The sequence below is a fragment of the Gossypium hirsutum genome, chromosome A06 (genome assembly GCF_007990345.1).
Source record: "Gossypium hirsutum isolate 1008001.06 chromosome A06, Gossypium_hirsutum_v2.1, whole genome shotgun sequence".
NCBI lineage: Eukaryota > Viridiplantae > Streptophyta > Magnoliopsida > Malvales > Malvaceae > Gossypium > Gossypium hirsutum.
This window is the reverse complement of record NC_053429.1, coordinates 127,071,903-127,089,075: the sequence shown is the minus strand read 5'-3', so window position 1 is coordinate 127,089,075 and position 17,173 is coordinate 127,071,903. Positions and strand designations below refer to the sequence as shown.

Here is a 17,173-nt window from a genome sequence, read left to right as displayed (position 1 = left end):
GAATTTAATTCAAGCAATGATAGAATCCGGGACTTTAAGTTATTAGGCAGAAGAAACTACAGCCATTCATTATACTTTCAGCAATTCAGAAGAAAATACAACTATATGCATATACATACATATATACCCAATAAATGATTATGGGGGGTTCTCTTTAATGTAAGAACAAGAGGTCTGAACAATTCTTTTTTTACCAAATTACAAGCACCAATGCTTCTGTGATTCTGAAAAAAATAATGTACAGCCAACTTCTTAATTTCATAGCCCATACCTCACCAGGCACGAGTTCCTCCCTTTGTCAAACCAAAGGTAATGGCGATCATAGCGACAACGGACTGTAGAATCTGAAAGGGACAGCACCAAAAAGGAAAAGAATTTAGCAAAAAAAAATTGAGACATCGATCCTTGTTTCTTAACAAAGATTAAAGAAACATATTGAGGTGCAAAGCAAGAATGCGCAATCCAGATTTGTGATGCAGGCACAAAATGGTAATCAGTTTCAAAGGGTAGTAAGCATATCAACCATGCATTTGGTCTATGTTATTCCCTCTTCATTTTCTTTGAAATATGTGTTCGACACATTTCATACATATGCACGGGGTATGATCATCCAAATGTATGTAAAAAATTTAATACTAAACTACCCCTAAGATCACTAAACTATTAGTAAATCTACATTTTGATAATTCAACTTCAAAAAGTTATAATATGATTATTGAACTTTTCAAAAGTTTTCATTTAATTTACTGACTTATTCAAAAGTTTTTATCTAAATCACTGGGCTCTTAAGTTTTTTTTTTTTAAAGTTCAGCCAGTGAGTTCCAAATAACGATTCGACAATAAGTACGATAGCTCAGTACCCATCGACGAGTAAAAAAACATACCTTAGATCCAAGCCAATTTGACCGTCAATGTTAGAGATCGGAGAATAAATTTGTTTGGATTTTGATTTGCAGATTCATGATATTCAAAGTTATTTAAAAAAAAAAAAACTAAACTATAGAAGAAAAAGAGAAGGAAAGCAATCGGTTGATGCAAGTGGTACAAACAAAAAAACCCATACAACAATGATTTTAACAGCCCGTTATTTAAATGAAAATTTTCGAATAATTTAATAACCATTATGTAACTTTTTGAAGTTGAGTGACCAAAACATAAACTTACTAATAATTTGGCTCATACAGATACTGGTATTGTATCAGTCACTCAGCCCCGAGTCTAAAGCAACATAACAATTGGTTGTTTCAGGATAAATTCAATAGAACACTAAAATGTGTAACTTCAAAGTAATAAGTATTACGTAGGTGGTTTACTCGAACTGAATAATAAGAGGTCATTTACTTCCTTACGAGTTTCTGAATGTTTTTTTCTTCTTTTTTTTTTGCAAAATGCAGATGGATTGGTATCAATATCCAGTACAATAGATAACAGAGCAAGACAAGAAAGGCATTCAAAGAAACCATATGCAAATAAGAAAGAAAATGAAAAACTTACAGCAATAGCACATGCAAGGTATCCTGCTTTTTCTCTATAATCCACTTTGACACACAGTAGAATAAAAGTTCCAACATACCAGGGAATACCGCCAAAGAAGAAGCCAAGAAAAAACCTATCCAAAAATAGTTATGGCAAGAAAACCTTTGATGTTAGACACAGAAAGACGGAATAAATTTAGGCATACGAAAAAAGAAAATGCTGAATTTTTGCTCTTCTTTCAATAAAAATACCATAGAGGCCCTTGTATTAGGTGTTAGATTGCATTTTTCCCTCTCTACTAAAAAAATGGACAAATTAGTCTCTGGACGTTAGATCAAAGAGCAAACTAATCATTTCTATTACTAGAAGCTTCTCCCCTTTTTTTCACCATACTTCTAAGACTGCTCGGCTTTACTACTCTCCCCCCATATCTAAACTCTCAACCTAAAATTTGTATCAACAGACATAGCTGCATCAACCTGTTCATCTACCAGATGCCGTACGAATTATGCACAAGGAAAAGATAAATTTAAATGTCCAAAAGAATTTATGCTCAAAACCTAGTTGAACATTATTGTTAAAACACTAACAGATTCAAAAAAACACCAAGAAAAAAACAAATCAATCCAATAACTTACAATAACCATCCCATTCCAAGTCCACAAACAGGTAGGCGAGGTTGCCTCAAGGGCACGGGTTCTTCAACTGGAAAACCTTCAAATAACATCAAATTCAAACAAAGATTCAAAAACCCAATTCAATTTTAACAATCAATAAACTCAATTTCAGACGGTTAGGGTTCAAAGACAGATTATAAATAAGGAAAAAAAAAGCAAGCAATACCAAAATAAATATACCTGTAACGGTCTGGTAGCCATGGACATAGGGGTTGGCGGGGCAGCCCGGCGGAGGGATGGCATGAGGTAAGCCGACAAAGGGCTGTGGAGGCGGTTGTTGAGGGAAATGAGGGTGGTAGTAATTGGCTACGCCTTGAAACGTGCCGTATTGATATTGGCTTTGAGGGTTGAAACTGGAGGTGACGCCTCCTCTATTTTTCCCATCTTCGCTCATTTTTTCTTTTTTTTTTTTTGCTTCTTTTCGGCGGCAAGGGTTTTGAGTTGTTACCGCCGGCGGTGATAATCCGAAGCGGCTGGCAAAGCGCTGGTCAAATATATATTTGAAAATGAAAATAAATATTATAGATCGTTGTTATCAAAACTGGTAGTTAGAATTTGTTTAGGGTTAATATAACATTTGGTAACTGAATTTAGTTTTAGTGTTCAATTTGATACCTGTGTTTGTCTTTAATATTCAATTTGGTACCTGAGTTTGGCTTCAATAGTACCCAATAAATATTTCACATACGTGCTTTAGTAAAAAAGGATTAATATAGCACTTGGTACTCGTATTTGGCTTTAATATTTAATTTGTTACCTAGACCAAACGATATTATGAATATTTAACATGTATACTATAGTAAAAAACAACGATAGTTACTTGGAAAAAAACTTAGGTACTAAATTGAACATCGAAGCCACACTCTTATACCAACTTGAGACAAAAAAAAAACTTAGATACCAATTTGAAAGAACTCATGTACCAAGCTAAACCTCGAAGATAAACTTAGGTACTGGTTTGGGACAAAAAACTCAAGTACTAAATTTAGCATTAAACTCAAGTACCAAATATTATATTAACCCAAAAAACATATATACTTAATTGGAAAAAATTTTAAATACCAAATTGAATATTAATGTCAAATTAATCTACTTAATTGAGACAAAAAAAAAACACTGAAGTATCAAATCAGAAAACCTCAAGCACCACATTGAAAATTAAAGCGAAACTCAAGTATCAAATTAAGTTAAAAAAAATCTCAAATACCAAATTAATATTGAAGCGAAATTCATATACCAAGTACTATATTAACCCAATTTCCTTTTTGACTTGAACAACGTGTTGGATATAATGGGATTTTGGCGAAAAAGAATTTCTTTAATTAATAGATTTTCTTATTTTAATTTAATAATAAAATAATTAAATTTTTATTTAAGTTTTGGGATCGAAATTACTAAATTCGAGGGCCCAATTAGCAATCGGACTCTGTAGAAAACTTTAATCACTCTACTTTTCAAATTAAAATTTTGTTTTGTTGATAGTAATGTCCTTGTTCAACATTATGTTTGTGAATTTTTTTTTATTTCAACCTATATTATCATAATTTTATCCACAATTTTGTTACTTCTTTTTATCTGTATCTTTTATAGTTTTTGTTATATTAACTATATATTATGATTTTATTTTTAGTTTTTAGTCATCTCTTACATTTATCAATATAAGAATACCATTAAATTTATTAGGAACCGTTCTCAAAAAATGTTATCATAATAAATTATAGTAAGAGTGATAAATCTGAGTTATTGAGAAGGAAAATAAACTATGTTGAGAAAGAAAATAAACTATCTTAGACTTAACTTTTCGTGCATCATTGATACGGCGAATCTCTTAAAATTTTTGATAATTTTTTATTGATTGATCTAGATTAGTTTAGACATGACAGGACTAAGATATAAATTTCAACAATTTAATAAAATTGATACATCTCTATTCCAATGCTGCAGTTACTATTAATTTATTTTTTTCTTGAAATTATTATTGAAACATGACATTTGCATATTAATTTGTTATAATTTATTTATTATTTATATTATTAGGTGACTTGTTTTGACATAATATTGTTCATGGTTCTTATTAATTAATAGTATTATCTTAAAGAAAATACTAAAATTGACGTTAAAAGAATTACAAAAAAATTACCAAAATGATTAAATGTTTGTGCAACTTAGAATTAATAATGAAACAAGCAAACAAAATGGGGGGTGGGAACTGAAACTTTGTCATCCAATTTCCCTCACAAATCATATTTTCACCACCAAATCTAAATCATTCTTTGTTATAAACATGTAAATATACCAACAGACCAATTTTTAGGATCGTATTTTCATCATTGTTCTAAATACTGTGTTCAGAAGAAAAGCTAACACCATCACCATTTATAAAACACAGATAAATCCATTTAGGTTTTTGTTTTTCATACTTGGCCTTTGAAACCATATGCATGATAAGCAAAATACATCATTAACTTGGTTTAGAAACGAGAGGCCGTCCACGTCCCATTGTAAATCCCCGTGTTCCATCAGGCATTCTAGGTCCTGGTGGTGGCTTCGATGGTTCTACGGCATGGCATGAGGATGTAGTTCCATGGCCTGTATGACGTAAGCATATTACAAAACAGAATCGAATAGGGAAAGAAGAAAGGAAATACGAAAAAGATAGTGCCGGTTTTGTAATACCGTGTCCGTTGGTACCACGATTTTTCTGTCTCCTCCCTCGTCGTCTGTTTCTAGGTTGAAACCCGTTTTTCTCTTTGGACAAATGCTCCCCATCCTAAAATGTAAAAGCAAAGTTGCACCTTTGATTACTACACTCTCTTCTTGAAGAGTTGTATGAATATTCGATTATGGCACATCCAAGAACAAGGAAGGAAAAAAAAACGAAATCTACCTTCATTTAATTCGAATTTTTTTTTCCTTGTAAGGAATAGTAGGATAAAGAGTTATGTTTAGTGCAAGTATATCGGAATTCGCATGAGCGCATGTTTTACACGAGACTATTTCTTGCAATCAAGTAGATTAAATAGTACTGAGCATGAAAAAGAAAGAACATGTAGCGTGCGTACCTCATCATCAGGTATATCTTCATGATACTCACTTGAAGCATTTTTCTCCTCGGTTCCTGTTTGATCAGATACCTGAGCATTGATGTTTTTTTCATGAGCAGGTCCCCTCCAAGCTTGCTTTCGCTGTCCATGCTTACCCTAAAACACAGAAATAATATCAATTCCAGCTTATTCCTTGGTAGAGAAGCTGTTCAAGAAATATGGACCATTACCTTTCGCTCAAGAAGCTTAACATGCATGCCATTTCTCCAGTCATGTTCATCGTTCAAAGTAGCCACCTTATGAAACCACCGGAGAAGTGCTCCAAATCAATTAATCGAATAATCAAGCAAGACATCAGTTACAAAGACTGAAGACTTCTTTGACACTTACAGCTTTTTCAGCAGCCTCAATAGTCTCATACTCCACCAGTGCGTGTAACTAGATCCAGAAACCGGCAAATTAAACGGACCATAAACAAGGTTATACACGTATAAATGTAAATAGCTCTTACTAATAAAACCATATCTTGCCATAAAAAAGACAAGTTTTTTAAATCATAATACTTTTTAAACTTAATTATAATTAAAAAAAAGTAGTAGTTTTAAAGTAAATGGTTATTTTATGGTAATTATTTATCAAAATTTAAGTCTTAAATGCCACTAGATACATATATACACCCACCATGTGGGTGATTTTTTTTTTCAAAAAGTAATATAAATAGTAGTTATCTTGAAAAAAAGGAGTCATTGACAAAACTGGGTAGAATTTTAATAAAAATAAGTAAATTTCAAATAAAAGAATTATAAAATTAATGCGCATAAATAGCCTTCCTATATTACTGAGTTAGTGTCGCTTGACTCATGATACCGAACTCTAGTCAGCATTTTATTATTAATATAGATAAAATTTAAAGATAAAACCTAATCAATACCCACGATAACAATGCATTGTAAAATGCCAACTGATTTATAAGAAGCAACTCAAAAAAAAAAAACTTAAAATGTTCATTGATCATATATAAGTGGTTAGGTTATTAAAACGAGAAAGAGAGAAGAGAATGATGGAGAAAGGACACAAAATTCCTAACTAACTAAATAGTATCAGCCAAATTAGAAACCAGTTCCATACCTTACTACTGATCAATATATCGGCCCTACCAGTTTTCTTTGTCTCTTCAACAGCATGTGGATCGCGAACTGATATTTTCTTTATGCTGAAAATTCAGAAGAAACACTAATTTAGACAAGGATAATCCTCAAACAACGGAAAGAAGAAAGAATGAGAATATTTTCTTTATTTAAAAGAGAAAATATACCTTCCCACTTCACCAAATATCCTCTTAATATTCTCTACCGAATGATCCTCTGGAAGATTTTCTACCAAAACGGTAAATAACTACAGTCCACAAATTAGATGCCACGAAATTAAGAGTAAAATATGCGACCGAAGCCATTATGTTCCATAAGAGAAATACCTTTGGATCCCTAACTTCAATGAACGGAAGAGGATTCCGACGCTTCACCTTCTTCCCATCAGAACTCACAACCTGAGAGGGTTTCAAACTTTCCATGAAACTAGAAATGGCATACCAGAGAGAAGGCCGAAACAAAAAATTCTAAATTATTTTATTGTAGCGTATCAAATCCTTATAACATATACAATTTAGGGCAATATAGCAGTTGATCTGTACAACAAAGGGCAATATTTCTAAGGACCGAGCATCTAGAAACATACAAGTAAAGATGACTCTTTGAGAGCGGCAACTATTGATGGATAATTTCTGGTGAGTCTTTTCATTTTCCTAAATGAAGAAATAACTGACATAGGAACTGCAAGGAAGACAAAAAGCCATACGCAAGTCAATAACAAGATATCAAGATAATAAGAATAGATATTTTTATCTGAAAAAGTGATGGGTACCTTCTAATAATAATTAATCAATTAAGAAGGTCTCGATTTAGACAAGTATAACAAAACAAGAACACAATGAAAGCTTAAAATCTTTATTCTTATCTTTATGAAAAAGACAGCAAGAATATAAACACTCCCTTTTGCATATATCACATGATAAGGAAAAGAGTGTCATAGATCCATCTATGCAATAGACACCAATCTAACTAATTCACTGGTTGCCATCATGCCATGCAACTTATTCCACCCAATGAAATACTCTTCTGCTCAGTTTTGCTTTCTTCAATGAAATTTCAAAGTGCATATATATAAATATAAATATATACTAGAATTCAAAAAAAAAATGGAAGGGAAAACAAGAGAGAAAGATATAAGCCAATGAAAAGACACGGCTTCTTCTGGTTCAAATAATGCTAAGATTAATAAAAGGAAGGGAAAAGTGGACACAGCTAGCAAGCCAGCCCCTTCCATGTCGCATGTACAGCAATTCTATTACCAACTACCCGTTTCATTGTTTGAGGAAAAAAAACTCAAAAGATAAGGTTCTCATGTTTCAAACACAACAATAAACATGACCAATATTAAGTAATCAGTGGATTCAATATACCTATGCGTAGTTTTTATTTCTCAAATTCATCCTCCCAATCCAAGTCCAAATACGTTTTCTGAAATCTTCTACCCAATTGCTGAATCTGATTTAAACTCTTTTTATCATTTTGGCCAAAAAATTCCATTTGCCTGATGATTCAATAGGTAACTACTTGTTTCCACAAAACTAAACTAATCAAAGTGATAAGTTAAAACATAATACTTAAAAAGTACAAGCAAGCTACATTAAAAAAAAAAAAACCAAATACCAAGCAGAGTTCTAATCACTTACCAAACCCTTCTTTGTTCTTCTTAATTAGTCCCATCATGTACTTATCAGTAGGCAGATTTTCATCGCTAAAATAATATTCCGCCTACGAAATCCAACATAAACATAAATAAAGATCAATCAGAACAGTTTCTAGGGCTTAAAATGTCAGACAACACGAGAGATAGAGAAAAAATATTTTTTTTAGGCGCGCTTGCCTGCTTAATGATCTTCTTTTTGAGATTATCAGTAAGTACATCAACCGCCGACGAGATCTCATAATTCTGAACCTGATCCTCCTGGCCGTGATCATCTTCATTTTCGTGACCGTGATCGTGGTCAATATCATCATCAGACAGCGGATACAGAATCTCGTCGTCAGGTGACCCGATGGGAACGGAATCGAGAGGATCGTGCGGCGGAGAAGGCGGGATGGAGTCGGCGGTGGCGGACGTAGGTTCCACGTGGCAGTCCATCTTGGAGAGAGAAAGGGGGGGAAGAGGTAAAAAAAAAAGTTTTGATTAAACGAAAGGAAAAATCAAAACCCTCCCGCCCTTCTACCTCTCTGGTTTCTTCTGTTCAGTGACCCTTTTATAAACGAAAGTGTATTTTCCGTCAAATTTTTTGGTAAATTACATCTAAAGTTACTAAACTATTTGTAACTTTACATTTTTGTCACTTAACTTCAAAATGTTACAAAATGATCACATAATTATTCAAAAATTTTCATTTTAGTCGTGAACTATTCAAAAGTTTTTATTTTAAGTCATTGGACTATTAAGTTTTTTATTTAAAGCCTAGTGAGCTCCAAGTAAGATTGGTATAATGGATCAATACCCATCAATGAGTAAAAAAACATATTTTAAATTCAAATCGATCTGACGATCAAAGTTTGAGAAGAAAGCTATTTGGATTTTAATTTCACAGATTGGCGATATCTAAAGCTATTTTATGAAAAAAAAAACTAAATTATAGAAAAGAAGAAGAGGCTATACAACAACAATTTTAACAACACAATAATTTAAATGAAAACTTTTGAATAGTCTAAAGACCATTTTGTAACTTTTTAAAGTTGAGTAACCAAAACGTAAAGTTTTTAATAGTTTAGTGACCTTACATGAAATTTACCCTATTCCTTTGGATTTTATAATTTTCAGTAAAATAATATTTTAAATTATAATAAAATTATGCCAAACTTGCTATCCGAAATGAAAAATTAAAATTAAAATAAATTAAAGATGTTAAAAATTATAGCGTTGATTTCAGAAGCTATTATATATATATATAATTATCTATTTTCTATATCAAATAAATAAATAATAAAAGTATTCTCAAATTAAAATAATTTTTTAAAGTAATGATATTTTAGTCATTATCCAATTGAATAAATATCAAGTTAACATGTAATAGCAACTCATTTACATATTTAATATATACTAACAGTTAATTGCACTAAATATCTTCAAATTATTATTTTCATTTCGAATTGGTTTTAATTACATTCTTAAACTATCAAGATTTTCATACTAAAATCATTAATTTCCTTGTTAAGCAAAACATTAGGTCTCACGTGACATAATTTACAACGAATATTATAAAAATAAATATCTTAAAGATATTTATTTCAAGGTTTTTAAACTTTTTACAAAAAATTTATCATTTACTCTTATTCAATTTTATTTTATTTTTAATTTTTACTTTAAATGTTATATGCATCATTCTATTCATTTTAAATTTATGGTATTGTTTAACCGTTTTAATAACGAAAGGGTCTAAATGATATAACATCAATAATTTTTAAAGAAATCGATTTAAATTTTAATGTAAATAATTGTTGTCTCCTAATATTACAAAATATTTTAAATGTGTACCCAAAAGTAAAGACTTATCCAATCAAATATAAAATGACAACTTTCATTTCATTCTTATCTATCACTTATTTAATGAATCGAATCCCTAAATTCAGTGAATCTGACAGTTTCATCCAATCGTGACATTCATAAAAATTAAATAAAATTATATCAAAAGAAACGAACCTTCTTGTCTCATCTCCATAAAAATTATTGCCAAATCATTTGAGAAATTGGTTACTTATCTCTGGAGTTTAGTATTAATTAGGTATATTGAATTGGTTTTGTATTGAATTAATTTAAATTTTAAAATTTTAGGGGTTTTTTATTGAATTAATTTTGGGTTTAAATTATTTTTAGATTCACATTATGTTAAAATTAGATTGTTTTAAGTTCAGACCATTTTAGGCATAGTTTTTTGAATTGGATCGAATTGGCCAAGGTATTGATCCAAAGAAAGGTGTTAAACCAATTGAATCGTGAACTGATATGGACCAACTAGACTAGGCTAAAAACCGGTTGACCCAAATTTTTTATTTTCTTTTATGAATTTTTAATGATTTATTTAATCGAATCAAATAAAAAGATCAACTGAACCAGTTGGACCAACTAGACTAGTTTGAACCATTTAAACCGACAAATTGGTGGCCTAACCAATTCGACTATCAATGCGGTTCTAAAAGCCTTGATTTTAAGTTCAAATCATTCAAAATTAATGTTCAAATTTTTCAAGTTTTGGTCACTTCTAGTTCTATTCATTTTAAGATAAAATTGTTCCGAGTTTAAATCATATCGATTTCAAATTAAACATGTTCAGATAGTAATCATAATAATTTAATAAATATTTAATCAACAATGTTTAAAATATTATTATTTATATTTTTATAAATTCTCTAGTGCATTCAAAAATATTAAATAAAACAAGAATTTAGGAGAGCGCTACTTGGTGCAAATATAACCTATATACCTTGTTATATTAAACATATATATATGTAATATATGATGAGGAGGGATCGTATGAAATTAGGATGTCATGTCACTTTTATTCTATTTTAATAATTTAATGTCACATTAGTTTCTTTTTCTTCAATTTCAATATGATCCAACTGAAAATGCCGGAGTTCAGTAGAAAAGAAATTGATGTGATATTAAACTATTAAAAAATAATACAAATGACGTGACATCCTAATTTCATACCAGTCTTTTTCGATATATGATAAGTCCTACAGAGGTCAAAAGACTTACCCGGTCACAATCAACTCCTTTTTTGGTGCAAAAGAGGGAGACGGTTAGAGTTGCTTCGGACTGATTGAATACAAGAGCTGGCTCAGAGTGGCTAGTACATCCGACCAGAAATGTGCACTTGAAAATATACCTGAACATATGGGAAAAACAATTATAAAAGGACTTCGAATACCCGAAAAAAATACCAGAAAACCACTTTTACTACAATTACCTGCTTTTGCTTTATCCATTCCTTAATCCACGACCACATGAAACTGCAGGGGAAAAGTTGGGAGTCTACGCATTTACAGAAGTTGTTAAAGCTGAGAATACAGAAATAGATGATGTACATGTCGTTTGAGATGGTCGTAATCTGTTTCAACGTGACCTTTCTTATAATAAAAAGGACAGTCGTGAAAAGATGCAGGCAATGCCAATGATAATGAACAAATAAAAGAATCAATTGATTTGGGGCTCGAAATTACAATTACACTAAGTCAATTACCTATGATCATAGTTCACTCGATATATTGGTGGCCCCAGCCACATATAACCTCAAAAAATGTCAATCAGAAGATATAAGCGTTAAAATCAGGTCATGATTAGGTGGGTCTCGTAAATGCCGGTCTAAGTGTAGATCAACAACATGTAAGTTAAACCACAGCCTAGATAAACCGGGAACCTGGTCAAGTAGGCATGGACTGCTTTTGGAACAAGAAAAAACTATACTAAACCATGTCAAAGGCCAGTGTATTCAGTGGCCATGTCAAGAGACATTAAAGCTCTTACATGGTTCCCTTCATCATGAAACTGCCTCCCTCTAAATAGATAGCATCTTTAATCGGGAAAGGGTGAGCTTCCGTGTTAAAAACAAATTTATCGAGTGGTATAACAGAGCTATCCCCAAAGAGTAAGTACAAATACTTCAGAGTTTCACCGAGGAAAAAGGTCTCCATCTTATCTCTTCTTTGAGGAGGAAGTGTGGTGACATCGTTTAAAGAAGTGTATCCACCGGAATCCACCTTTGTGTATTTCTCGAATGACTGAAAGATCTGCCAACCCCATTCCCGATATCTGCAGTGCATGATATTAAGTAAAAAAAAAAGAAAAGAAGAGTTTACACGCTCTTGGACTGGGAAAGAGAGACTAGAAACGAAAGAACTAAAAGAGCATACTTTGGATCTTGAGTGATACGATACAGTACAAACAAGGATTCAACAGTTTCAGGACGCAACAAATTGTGACGATCATTGAACTTAATTATTATGTCATTTACATATTCTGAACTCTGATTTCCGCCACCAAGACCATCTTCATAAAAGTCCTGTTGAAACCGGAGCAGCCATAGGTAGATGAATAAGCAAATATGAACCATTTCGGTGCACATGCAAATTAATTTGATCCTATACTGATTTTCACAAACAGGTTAACCAAAATCATCTAACCTTAGTATGAAAGTATGCAATTTCAGGAGCCAGACCAGTGGAAGTTACTGAATACATCTCGAAACATGTCTTGGCTAAATCTTCTGCGAGTTTCAAGTTTTCAAAGTCTTCAATCGTAAGAAGGTTGTCCTTCATGGCTTTCTCCTTTGTGATGCCTTTAGTGGCACCAAGTGCGAGGGTACCAGGCAAAAAACACACCTGGCAAGTGCAGTAAAAATACTTCACATCAATGAGGGGTGTTCTTCAGGATCCGACAACAGAGAGGCTTTCATTGGAGTCAATGATTAACACGAAAATATAACTTATAAATTCACGCAAGTGAATAACTAGAGCTATAATGATTAGAAACACCGTGGTGGGAGGAACTCTTCCAATCACTAACTCCTTTGCACTATTCAGCATGTTTGGTCTAAATGGAACCAAACTGTTATTCTACAGAATACTCCTTCGAAGGTATGGGCCAATAGCCTACTTCCTGTCATTATTCAGCATTATTTTTTTTTTGAAAAGAAATAAACTCTGATATACAGAAAACTACTGCTTTGGCAGAGTGAGCTAATAGCCTAGTTTTGATGGTAAAGCCAACACGTTTTTGTGCCAAGGAAACAGGATCAAAGTTTGACCTCACTGGTAAATAAAGGTTATGGAATGGACCAAGGAGACCTCTTGTTGATCCCATAGGATAGATCAAAGAACGGGCTTCACTTTTATGCATCTAAGATACCAGCTAAGCTTGTTTAAGTAAGCAACTGGCAAATTTATTTTCGAGGAAGAGAAAAAAATTGTCACAAGGATTATAACCACCTAATAAAGTTCGGATAAAGAACATCGGTTTTTTCAGCCTGCATTTCTGTTTCCTCTAGCTCATTTAAATTGCCCAAAAGAAAATTGAAAGAGGGTATCAGGGAGCCCACAGCAATTAAATTTCTACTCGATTCTGCTGAATATTATCGAGTGGTATATGAAAATGTTATCAAAAGGAAACTTCGTTGAAGCAGAACTTAGAAGGCACATTAAAGTATCTGAAAGAAAAATTCTCAGAAATAAATATTAGAGGACATTGGGCTGTTCTGGGAACAGATAAGAGGAATAGAGAAAAGAAATAAAAAGAACATCAAATACGAATTTCACAATATTGGATATGTAGAGACCAAAGTCCTAATTTTCCGAACACAACTATAACGATTCTTCAAATTAAAAAAAAGGAAAGTGTACTCACATTCTCAACTGTACAAGCCAATAGACATATGTCCTAGAAGCACATAATGCAGAAGCTTATTCTTGAAAATGTTCTAATGCTTCAGTAGGATGGCAGTATGAGACTAAATTTGATATCTTTCACCTTTTTAAAAAAAAAAAAAAACAGACGCCAAATATTTCCAATTATCAAGGTATTCCTAGAAACTCAAGGGTGGAGAAAGCACTACATACCAGGTGATCCATTTTTGGACTGAAAGAACCTTTGGATCCCCCAGGCAATTCCCCCACAAAAACTAATTCATTTGGTACCGTTTTTTGAACAAGCAAGTGCCTAACACCCCTCATTGCCTCCTCATACATATCATACAGATATGTGAAATTACCGTCTTGAATAGATCTTAGCTGAAGCCACACTTTGATTAGGTACTCATAATAGCTATCACCTCGAGATCCGAGTCTAATTTCTTGTCCAATAAATTCACCAGAATGAGGACTGCATTTCATAACAAGATTATCAAAGAGAATATAAATAAATGCTCACTAGAATGATCTGCATTCCATATTAAGACAATATCAGGCCTAGATAACTTTAAATAAATATTATGATGACAGAAGACAATGATGATAAGTATAAAAATGATATAAATGGATGATAAATGGAATTAACCTCGAATCATTTAGTCCGAAGAGAATGGTACACCTTTACATACAAGAATAAGTCAGATTTATATTTGAACAACCATTAAAGATTTTCGTTGTTCACATTTGTGGAAGTCATAAAGGGATAAGGCAACTATAACAAGGGAAAATATCAAGCCAGCCTTTTCCTACACATTCTCGTAAATCATTCACAACTAAGAAAGAATTATTCTACATGTGAAATGATAAATTGAACACATTTAGCCTGAAAAACTGTTTCACCTTTATCATGAAGTTGATTGTGAATACATAAGGTCAATTCACAAGAACTTCTAGAAAGAGACCGTAATAAAATTTTCATCGAATTGACGACTACATAAGACAATCAATTTTAGCACAAACTCAAAAATAATAATAACAATTTGGGGGGGGGGGTTGATGGTATGGAATGTCTCTAAGTAATTCGCTGTCTTCATTGTTTTCCTTTGTCCATTTAATCACATCTCATTTCATCACTTAAGCCAATTTGTTTTCGCATAGTTAAGTACATTAATTAAAAACAAAAAGATGTGACAGCCAGATGTCAGAGCAATCCTGCATGTTTAGAGCATCCAAAAAAGGTAACAGCAATGACATAATGAAAAACCAGGTTATCACATTCTTTTCCTCTGTGTTTAAATGACAAAAATAGTTATCTTAGCAAAAGAAAATTTCTGTCAACCTAAACTTGGCAGGCTACAAATCTAGTAAGACATAAAGAATGACATTGCTGTTTTAAGTAACAATGACTTGGGAATTACGAAATATTTGATGCAAAAGAAACATACCTGATGTAGATAGGAACTAGTCCTTCCACCTTTGGAAGAGTTTTGAAATGCGCAAAAACCTTCATCCCTTCTGTTTTATACTTCGGATCACCAGAAATTGCACTGAGGTAATTGAACTCAAGCTGTAAAGTGGAAACTTCTGATGTACTACTCAGTAGATTATGGGCTGGATGAGCTGAGGAATTTTTTAGCAGAACATCACTGTAAGGAATGGGAGTTGGACTAGAAGTAAAAGCAGATAGCAGACGATCAGCCAAATTTTTTGCAATCTCTAGATAAATGGTAGGTTTTGGTCCCGTATTTGCTAAGTTCATATCTTGATCTCCCCCACTCAAATGATAAGCACTCAACAGACCACCTAAGACCCGTATTGTGGTTTCAAATAAATTAACATCCCCTTTCTGGCTAATCCTCTCTAAAAGATTTGACTCAATCCATGATCCCGCTTCAGAAACAACTTCCTCAAGACCCATTATCATGGCAGTATCAAGAGAATCTACAACAGTAGCACCTAGACCTCCTAGCCCATCAAATCCCTGCATGCTCAGTGGCAAAAGCTCATCGTAACCCATCGCAGACTTTTTATAGCCAGACCATGCATGGATAAAAGCCTCCTTTACATTTCGTTGTCTAGCTTTCCATTTTTCTTCATCATGCTCATTCGGTTTACCAGTAAATATACCGGAACTAACTTTTTCATTCCCTGATAACCGAGGAGGAAGCCTTGGAGCTCTTCTCAAAAGCTTTTTAAACCTTACACCAACATCAGTAACTACCTTGTGTTCTTCATTTGTCTCAAGACCTTTTGATAGTCCATCAGTAGCAGAAGGTGTTTTACTTGCATGAGTCAATATTAGACATGCTAAGCCAAATATCATAAATAATCCTAAAAACTTCCCTGTACTATAACTTACACATTCACGCTTCATATCACTAGTAAACAATGTTTGAGTGATCACCTGGAATACAACATAGAAGAATAGATAATAAATTCAAATTAAACACGTAAGTATGTAAATTCATGTAGGATTCAAATATCCAAATCCATTATCCATATAATAATAATAATAAGCAAATTCAAATATCCGACACCGTTCGAACCAAAACCAAAACAGATTCAGATATCTCGATAAAAAATTTGATTGATAGTATCAGATATTCAAATTCTTTTTACTATCCATTGTCATCTCTTCATTTTCAGCGAGCTAAAGTCCTTACTAATCCCTTTTTTTTTTTTAATTTCATCTCTTTCACACTGATCGCTTCCATAAATATAATCACGTCACATGAAAATCACATCAATATGCAGATCGTCGACAATAACCTAATAATTTAGTCATTAACTTCCTCTTAAAGCAATTTCTAACTTAAAACGAAACAAATTTCCAGTTCATCAAATGAAAAAAAAAATACAATTCAGGAAAATGAAAAGCAATAAGGAAAACGAGAAATTAAGAAACAAATCCAAATAAAAAAAAATGGAGGGAAAGAGAGATCATAATACCTTAAAGAAAGATCGGTGACGGAACTTGGCATTATCATAGTGAACATCTTTCACAGAATAAGGAAGCGATTTCGACATGATCGAAAAACTCTGATCTAATTTTGTCCTTTTTTTCTAAATTTATCAGTTTTAAATCAGGAATTTTAACGGGCAAAATTTAAAATAAAGAAATAAACGGAAATTGTGAGAAAGCAATGGAAAATTTTATTTTTGGCGGGGGACTAGGTTCGCGCTAGAAAGTGTTAAAACGTTTATATTTGGTTTAATTTTAGTTAACTCCTTGTATTCTTTAAATTTAATCTTTCTGATTTTGTTTCTATAAATTTAATTGGCATAATGCCAATTTAACCCTCAATGTTTATATCTTTTGTCAATTTGGTTTTTTTTTTTTGCTAAATTTGACCATCAACTTTCCATAAAAAGTCAAAATGAAAATGATGATTAAAATATTAATTTTTTAATGATGTTTGCCTAGCAACCCGCATGAGAGTCCATCTATACCTCATGCTAATATGACATT

The 17,173-nt window shown here is 32.4% G+C and overlaps 3 protein-coding genes across 4 annotated transcripts; all 3 read right to left on the bottom strand.

Moving 5' to 3' along the window:
• Positions 1–39: 39 nt before the first annotated feature.
• LOC121203651 (60S ribosomal protein L18a-like protein) lies at positions 40–2,691 on the bottom strand. Of its 2 annotated transcripts, none has more exons than XM_041116374.1 (4): positions 2,334–2,691; positions 2,115–2,190; positions 1,495–1,609; positions 40–344 (listed from the first exon to the last, which is right to left on the bottom strand). In XM_041116374.1, the coding sequence occupies exons 1-4, from the start codon at positions 2,545–2,547 to the stop codon at positions 273–275; spliced, it is 477 nt and encodes a 158-aa protein (XP_040972308.1). In that variant the 5' UTR covers positions 2,548–2,691; the 3' UTR covers positions 40–272. The 2 variants fall into 2 exon arrangements, with proteins under 2 accessions (XP_040972308.1, XP_040972309.1); XM_041116375.1 differs by having other exon boundaries at positions 40–335; positions 2,334–2,658.
• A 1,708-nt stretch (positions 2,692–4,399) lies between these two features.
• Positions 4,400–8,584, bottom strand: LOC121230866 (la-related protein 6A). The gene is made up of 11 exons (XM_041116372.1): positions 8,183–8,584; positions 7,989–8,070; positions 6,932–7,026; positions 6,672–6,743; positions 6,513–6,592; positions 6,326–6,410; positions 5,588–5,635; positions 5,428–5,493; positions 5,216–5,353; positions 4,830–4,923; positions 4,400–4,742 (listed from the first exon to the last, which is right to left on the bottom strand). Exons 1-11 carry the CDS (start codon positions 8,438–8,440, stop codon positions 4,615–4,617), a joined length of 1,146 nt encoding a protein of 381 aa, XP_040972306.1. The 5' UTR covers positions 8,441–8,584; the 3' UTR covers positions 4,400–4,614.
• A 2,325-nt stretch (positions 8,585–10,909) lies between these two features.
• On the bottom strand, positions 10,910–16,859 carry LOC121230865 (mannosyl-oligosaccharide 1,2-alpha-mannosidase MNS3). The gene is made up of 7 exons (XM_041116371.1): positions 16,654–16,859; positions 15,150–16,108; positions 13,915–14,176; positions 12,484–12,681; positions 12,214–12,362; positions 11,271–12,112; positions 10,910–11,189 (listed from the first exon to the last, which is right to left on the bottom strand). Exons 1-6 carry the CDS (start codon positions 16,729–16,731, stop codon positions 11,824–11,826), a joined length of 1,935 nt encoding a protein of 644 aa, XP_040972305.1. The 5' UTR covers positions 16,732–16,859; the 3' UTR covers positions 10,910–11,189; positions 11,271–11,823.
• Between the last annotated feature and the right edge of the window lie 314 nt (positions 16,860–17,173).